Source organism: Vigna angularis, chromosome 3, assembly GCF_016808095.1.
Source record: "Vigna angularis cultivar LongXiaoDou No.4 chromosome 3, ASM1680809v1, whole genome shotgun sequence".
In the NCBI taxonomy this organism is placed as follows: domain Eukaryota; kingdom Viridiplantae; phylum Streptophyta; class Magnoliopsida; order Fabales; family Fabaceae; genus Vigna; species Vigna angularis.
The window spans coordinates 21511466-21519912 of NC_068972.1; the positions used below are offsets into that span (position 1 = coordinate 21511466).

The window sequence follows — 8447 nt, forward strand, 5'->3', positions numbered from 1 at the left end:
ATAAAAAATTGTTAAGTTTGTGTTTTTAAACATTTAATCGTGCCTAGAAATAAATACATGTTTCTAGTTAGGAAAATAAAAATAGAAATATAGATTAAGTTTAGTTTTGCTCACTTAGGTTTATGAATGGGATATTTGGATTTTAACCCCTTACTCTCGTTTTTTCTGATTTTGCAGACCAACCCCTGGTCAAGAAGATTGACTAAAAGCGTGGGACCCATTTTCTTCTGAGCCCAGAACACTTAGCTGAACAAAAGGAAGAATGCACACAAGGCTGAACCAGGGGGCCTGACCTAAAGTTGAATCAGAGGTGTTGGGTCTGAAACTGGGGAGCTGAGTTCAAATCGGGGCTGCTGCTAAGCGAATTCAGTGCCACTCGAAGTCGCTAAGGCTGAGGCGTGGATAAGACCTAGGTTCGAGTTTTTCTTCTTCGATTCTTAGGGTTCTCTGTTCGAATAAAAAGGGTTTTTTTTTTTTTAGAAAAGATAGAGACTACTCTCTTTGACACATCTTCTTTCCTCATTCTGTAATTTCTTCTTTGTAGAGTAGTGTAATATAGGGTATCGTCACTTCTTCTTCCTCTCTCTCTCTCTCTCTCTCTCTCTCTCGTATTGTATTCTTCTTTCTTTCTTATTTTCCAATAGATCATCTTGGGTCAGGATTCCATTTAACACACCAATCAGAACAGGAAGTTTTAACTCTGGATCCAATTCATTTTTCTGTTTAGTGTAGTTTATTTTCTTGGTTTTCCAGTTTCAAATAGCTCTTGCTTTTGCACTGTCCCATGCCTTGTTTTTGTGGTTTAAATCGTGTAGTAGGGTTAACCTTGATAGTATTGATATTAGGTCTGCTTGCATCCATTTTAATTTATAGTTTTTGTGTATGTCTTGATATCCAATTTGTAGATATTAATTCCTGTTGGTCTAGGTAGTTGTGTTTGATTCATTTCATGATGCACATAATTGGATATCATCATCTGTTTAAGAGTTGAATTTACATATCATTCATAACCTGCATTTACAGAGTAGGTAACACTTGCACTATAATCACAATTGTAGTTTCTGATTCAGCTTGGCTTAGTTTGAATTTTCCTCGTTTTCATGCAATCTTTACATATGTTGCATCAATTAGAAGTATTAGGTTCATTTCACTTTGCATACAACACAAGTGTATCATTGCTGAATCATTTAAATCTGCATCCACATTCCTGATCTTGAAACTGTCCAAATAGGTTTACTTGAGAATTAAACTCTATAATTAGGCTTGATTGATCCTCTCATAATCTTCTATTTATAAGAATAAATTGATATAAGAGTACATGATAAATAGGGTAATTCTAGACATAATATAATAATGATAAATAAGATAACCCTAGACACAATATAATAATGATAAATAGAGTAATCCTTGACACAATATAACGATGATAAAATAGAACAAATATCCTAATAGGTTCATAGTAGGTTTTTAACCATGCATCATAGTTGTTTGAGATTTGTTCAGGTCTGCATTGGTAGTTTCTGCGTATCATTTTGAAATCTGCATTAAAACTGCATGTAGCCTTTGAACCACAATGCTGTCATATTTTTTTCTTTTGCTGTTAATAATAGGTTCAACTGGGTGAATTTCATTCCTACCATTTTATTACTTGTTGCATTTCCCATTCATATTCAGCATTTTAAATTTGCGTAAACCATTCCATATGCATCAGCATCAGCATCTTATGAATCCATATTCTGCAAGTGAGCCAGAAAATATGCTTTAAAGGGAAATAAAGTGGATTTTGAACCATTAACTTGTTGCCATTCAATATTTGCTTAATATCAATGGTATTATGATGCACTTATGAATACATTCTAGCCCTTATTGCTTGATCATGAGCCGTGACTCATTACACTGTAATTATTATGACTGCATTAAGAAGAAAGTAAGAAGGTAAAATAATTTGAGTTTTTTCCATAAGCTAAAATACACTTTTTCCCTGAACTTTTATATCTAACTACTACAAAAAATTGAAGTGCATAAGTTGATTTTAGTTTATAGGGGAAATTTGAATCATCTAACTTTCTTATTTGTGAAATAATTTGACAGTTTCTGTGAGTTTGTCTGTCGACACAATGGTTCACAATAGAAATAATGACATTATTTGGTTCATGGTGCTGACTGACTCTACCTAATGGGATAAGGTTTTGAGCTTAATTCAAGTTGATGTGATTAAGTTTTAACTTGTTGATAACTTTTTTTTCAGCTTCCAGTCTCACAATCAACAACAATCCTTTTAGACCAGCTTGAAGCAGTTCTAGGCCTCACATTCCTACAAACTTGCATTCTGCATCTGCTCCGTCAACTGGGTAACTGTCTCTCGGCCTTCTATTCCCACACATAGAAGCTCATGTTACTGTTTTTAAAACTATCTTTTACAATCTAAACCTATATATATTATTATTCCATTAATTAGAGAAAACAATAACTAGAATGTATGAAGAAAACTATAGGCAATCATTAGTACTTCTTAAGTCCTTGGTCCCCCTTAGGCAACTATATTCCCTGTTCCTCCTATTATGAACTTCCGAAATTGCAAGAGATCTAGCAGAAAATAGCATAAACTGTGCACTGTCGTAATTTATGCAGCTACGATTGTATCATTTCAAAAACTACCCAAAACTTTAAGTTATAAGAAGACTTCAAAAATTCACTACCTAAAACTAAGATAGCCTACTAAACTAGCCAAAAATGTAAAACTGCACTAAATCAGCTTAGGAAAAATTAAAGAAAACATCTAGACACGTTTTAATTGGTAAAAATAAGATAAGGAATAGCTGAAACACTAAAATCTGCATAAAACTTAAAATTTGACTATCTAAGACGTAAACTAGACTACAATAGGCTAAAAATGCAAAATCTGAGAATTGAACCAAACTAGTATTTGGAAATGCTAAACAACTACCTAGACACATTCTAAATGACATAAAGAAAGTAAAAACTAAGGTAAAATTAAAACAAACTACCTAGACACATTCTAATTGATATAAGACGCCTAAAACAGTAGCTAATCTATTTACACAAAAGTGCATTAAACTGTCCTAGAAGGAAGTAAGACAACTGTCCTAACAAGTTTAAAATGGTAAAATCTAGCTAAGAAACAACTCAACTTACCAAATATACCTAAAACTCAAAGATGACTACTTAAGACCTAAAATTAGTAACTAAAAGGGGCTAAAAGTGCTAAAACTAAGAACTGTACTAGACTACTAGTTGAAACTGTAAAGTAACTATCTAGGCAACTTTTGAATGATAAAAGGAAGATAAAAATCATGTCACAATTTGAAAATAACAAAAAAATCAAAATTTCACTACTTAAGACTTACAAAATCATGTTAAAAGTAAGTTAAAGCTAAGGGCTGCACTAAAACACTAAAATAAACCATATTGAAACTACCTATTCAAGTTTTAAATGGCTAAGAATAACCAAAAATTGACTGCAGAACTAATTCCTTAGAAAACATAAAAAAATTCACTACCTAAATTTGAAAATTCATTAAGACCAAGAGTAAACACTCTCACAAGAGCAAAGCTCACAAAAGCACGCTAAGGTGTCTCAAATTCATTATTAATCAACCTTTTACATCTATTCTAGTGGCTCCCTTAAATAGGCATGGGTCCTCTTAGCAAACACAAAATGTTATGTCCTAGAAACTAGAGTAACCTAGGCAACCCATGCTCTCTTCCTTGCTCTCCAAGAGTGGCCAAGCCATCTAGAAGGTCAACAAAAGTCTCCCTTGCTCTCCAAGGCCCTCTCCCACGTTTATTACCATCTAGAAGGTCAACCAAGCTTCTCTCCTCTTCAAATGCAGCCCCCACATGTTGGGCCAACCTTCACGCCCCTTCTCGCTCCATCTAGGTGCGCCCCTTAGCAAAATAAGGGTGTCCAAGAGCAATCCTACAACATGTTGATGTTATTGCATCTTAATGTATTATCTCTATAGATTGGATAGCATTGAAAGAAAGGAATTGTATTTAATTGAAAGAAAGATAAAGCTAACAACATTTCAAATATTTTCCTGGTATACTTGTGTTTATTCCAATTACACTCTGTTTCTTTACCTCAAAGGCAGTTTATTTTCATTAGTGTAGAATCATGGCTAATGCAGAAGGTGGCAAGGAACCAATAAATGAACAAGCAGTTGCAAATATGTATGCTTCTATGAGGTCTGAGCTCAACCAAATTTACTCCAAAATAACTGAACTGGAGATGGAAGTCAGTGAGCACACATTAGTCATCAATGCCATTCAGCCTCTTGACCAATCTAGACGATGCTACCGAATGATTGGAGGGGTGCTTGTGGAGAGAACCATCAAAGAGGTCTTGCCTGCTGTGCAGCGAAATAAAGATGGTCTTGAAGAGGTTGTTGCAAGGCTTAATGAGGCACTGGAAAAGAAGAAAAAGGAAATTACTGAGTTTGAGGCTAAATATAAAATCAGGATAAGGAAGGCTGATGCTGAGGTGAAGGATGAATCCGGTAGGAAAGAAGGGTCTGCCCAAGGAGTTCTTGTGGGTCCTGCTGGTGGAAGTGAATGATTTGTCAAATTTTATTGCTGTGTTTCCTCAAACTATTAGCCAAAACTTCCTGCCTTTACAATTGGGTGGAGGCAGTACTATGCTTTGCTTTACAGAGTATTGACTAAATTATTTATAACTTGATATGACCTTCAGTTTAATTGTTTTGGCTGAAAAAAACTGTTCTTTATTGCGTGTAGTTCTTGTAGATTTTTTTGTGCAAGACCAGAGCATATACTCTACTGGTCAAAGCTATTTTGTCATGTTTCATCAGGGTTAAAATGCTTCTTCCATGTAATTGCCTTTTGTTTAATATGTATTTTGATCCCAAATGCAGGAAAGAGTTATTGGGAGAATGATTCAATAATTCGTTTTTTTATAATTAAATTAAATTTATTGGATTTGAGATGTATGAACTTGTTATTTAATCCATTTCTAATAAGAAAAAGTTTAATTTAACTCAATGATCCAATTTAATCAATAGTTACAATTGTGTTGGGCCGTGTGAGTTTCCATGGTTTATGTAACTTGTTTATATTCATATTCAATTTTTACATATTTATCAAAGATAGTTTCTTCATGTACCTCCATACTTTTCTTTCAATATTTCCATAAATTGTTTTTCCTGTTTTGTGCTTTTCAAATCATATTATCCGGAAGTAGAAAATGATTTTTGGATTATGTAATCCGAAAATCAAAAGTAACTTTTTGAATTATACAATTTGAAATTAGGAAAATAGGTTTTAGATTATATAATCTGAAAATGAAGACATTTTTTACTTTCGGACGGTGTAATCGAAAAGTTTGTTTTTAAGGGAAAAAAATGACGCACAAATTGCATAATTTGAATTGGAATAACTTTCGGATTCTGTAAATAGAAAGGTTAAAAGAAAGGGTAATGATATATTGACATTCTTCTCTTACAACTTTTTTACACTGACATGTTATTGCTTTAGTTTGTAAGATTTTTTAAATGAAAAAAAATGACGTGGAAAGCTTATTGTGAAGGATTTGGTTTCGCGGATTCATGTTCAGGGTTTAAACTGCGTCTTTGTTTTCCGACTTTGTTAATGGAATAGCATTGTTTGTCGAACCATCATTTTATCCCGTGCTATCATTCCTTGTTCATGGGTTTTCGTCTTTGTCTTTTGCTTTGAGTTTTCGTCTATGTCCTCTGCTTTGAATTTTCGTCTTTGTCCTCTGTTTTGAATTTTCGTCTTTGTTTTCTACTTTAGGTTTTTCGTTCTTTTTTTACAACGTCGACAATTTTGTATTCTTTTGCATTGTTTTTCATTTTTTGAATCTTTTTCCGTTAAGATTAGGATTTTTTTATTTCTTGGTTCTGCATTCTTGTGTGAGTTTGTTTTGTTCTTTTATGGTTGTGCATTGTAGGATTTCTTGTTCAGTGTCCTCTTTCATTGATTTGACTTTTTTTCGTTTTCGTGTGTTTGGCGTTATGGTTTTCTGTTTTTACAGCAATGGAATCCATTCAAGAACAAACTGAAATCAAGGTAAGTAAATGTGTATAAGTGGAATTGGTTTTTCTTTAAGTTATATTGTTTTCTAATGGTTGATTGTTTTGTCTTTTGTATAAGAAGGTCCGACATTTGTTCACACATTTTTTATATAAAAAATATTGATTCTGATGTTAATACACTCCTAAGGTCATTAATGGTGGCAATTATTGTTGGGTCTATTGAGGAGGAGATTCTCTAGGGAGATACAACACCAACCAATGAAATCTAAGTCTAACCACATAAGGGATTGACATCACTCTCTATCAAAAACCTTAAGGTAATGGGTTAATGGGTCTTCACTTTTATATAGTGTTGTTATATTTTCTCATTTTTATCCAATATGGGACTTAGACTCACACTTAGAATTATAACAATCTCTCCCTTCAAGAGTGGGTCTCTTCCACATTGATACACTTCCCCTCCAGTGGAAGCATTTGAGTACCCTTTTTTCATACCGTCGTTCATCTTAATGGGACATGCTTACCTGGAACTCTTTGCCAGGTAAACTTTCGATACAATGACCATTGTGTACTCATCTGAGCCTGATCATAAGACCTGAACCATCGACTCTAATACAGTTGTTAGGAACAAGACAATAAAAGAGAAATAAAGGAGACAATAATTTAATGTGGTTCAATATACAAATGCCTACGTCCACGACTACACTAGGAGGTATATTTATGTTTGGTGTATCTTTCAATCTTTACAGAAAGTTGCTTATATAGTTAAATAGAGAACAACATCTCACAATATTAAGTGATGTGAGGCTAAATTAAGCTCCACAATACTAACAATTTTCCTACTTGGAGCTTGATTTACATTATTACCTAGTGTAGTTGATTTCATCATTAGTTACTCTTAAAGGCCTATTAAGACAATACAAAGTCTCAACTTATTTGTTGTGACAGTCTTGGTTAACATATTAGCTGGATTCTCTAATACCAATTGTAAGGAGAGTCAACATATTTTTTAGCATAACAACAATGATCTTCTTCACATCTGTGAAAACCCGAGTTTCTCATAAACTCATTAAACTTCTTATACCATTGCTTCGGTCTTGTTCCAATCCATACAAGCTTTTATGAAGCTTGCATAGAAGATTTTCCTAACCTTCTGCTTCAAAACCTTCTGGTTGTGCCATAAAGATTTCCTCCTCGAGATCCTTATGTAGGAATGCAATTTTGACATTTAACTACTCTAGATGAAGATTTTTTACAGCTACTATACTCAAGATAACTCTGATGGTAGTCATCTTGACAGTAGGAGAGAAAATTTCTGTGAAGTCAATACCCTGCTTTTGTTGGAAACCTTTCATTATGATTCTAGCCTTATATCTTCTATTACCGTCTGGTTCTTCTTTTAACCTACAAACCCACTTGTTTTGCAAAGCCTTCTTTCCTTCTGGTAGCTTGGTTAAAGATCATGTTTTATTCTTCTAAAGAGACTTTAACTGATCTTTCATTGCTAGCTCCCACTTAATATATTCATCTTTGTGCATAGCCTCAGCAAAATGTTCTAGCTCACCAACATCAGTCAACAACAAGTAGTGTAATGAAGGAGAATACCTTTGTGGTGCTAAAATTGTTTTGCTAGACCTTCTAATCATGACTTCAGAAGTTTCTGACTCTACTATGTCTTCTGGTTCTGATTTAGGCTTTACCTCTTTATTTTGCCTTTTGTTGATTACATCACTCTCTGAAATTTCTTCTAATGATACTTTCTTTGGTGATACATTTACCAATTCTACAGTCCTGTCTTTGTAGAACATGTTCTCATTAAAAGTAACATTTCTACTTCTGATAATTTTCTTATTTTGGTCATCCTAAAATCTGTAGTCATATGTGTCAGATCCATAGCCAATGAAATAACATCGTTTAGCCTTAGGGTCCAGTTTATCTTTGCTATTAGAGTCCAATAAATTATATGAAGCACAACCAAAGAATTTCAAGTGTGAAAGACTTACCTCATTTCTAAACCATACCTCTTTAGGTAACTTATAATCTAAAGGAACTAATGGTCCTCTATTTATAAGATAGGTTGTTGTGTTTATTGCATCTGCCCAAAATACCTTAGGTAGTCCTGACTGGATCCTCATACATCTTTCTCCCTCATTTAGAGTTTTGTTCATTCCCTTTGCAACATCATTTTGTTCTGGTGTTCCTGGAACTATCTTGATCATTATGATCTCATTCTCTGAATAAAACTCCTTGAATTCATTGCTATCATATTCTTCACCATTATCAGACTTCAAACTTTTAACTTTTAAACTTGTTTGAGTCTCAACCTCCAATTTCCACCTTTTAAACACAAAAAACAAATCAGACTTATTCTTAAAAAAGTATACCCATACCTTTCTTGTAAAATCATCAATG

At 33.6% G+C, this 8447-nt stretch overlaps 1 protein-coding gene across 3 annotated transcripts; it reads left to right on the top strand.

Annotated features, from left to right (window-relative positions):
* The first annotated feature begins 231 nt into the window (after window positions 1-231).
* LOC108326604 (prefoldin subunit 2) lies at window positions 232-4854 on the top strand. Of its 3 annotated transcripts, none has more exons than XM_052874185.1 (3): window positions 232-413; window positions 2249-2351; window positions 4152-4854. In XM_052874185.1, exon 3 carries the CDS (start codon window positions 4193-4195, stop codon window positions 4577-4579), a length of 387 nt encoding a protein of 128 aa, XP_052730145.1. In that variant the 5' UTR covers window positions 232-413; window positions 2249-2351; window positions 4152-4192; the 3' UTR covers window positions 4580-4854. The 3 variants fall into 3 exon arrangements, with proteins under 3 accessions (XP_052730145.1, XP_017415686.1, XP_017415685.1); XM_017560197.2 differs by having other exon boundaries at window positions 233-413; window positions 4135-4854; XM_017560196.2 differs by having other exon boundaries at window positions 234-413; window positions 4130-4854.
* The last annotated feature ends 3593 nt before the right edge of the window (window positions 4855-8447 follow it).

What these genes read in the sequence shown, in the direction of transcription:
- LOC108326604 (XM_017560197.2), top strand. Translation starts at nt 4,139, where the DNA reads ATGGCTAATGCAGAAGGTGGCAAGGAACCAATAAATGAACAAGCAGTT.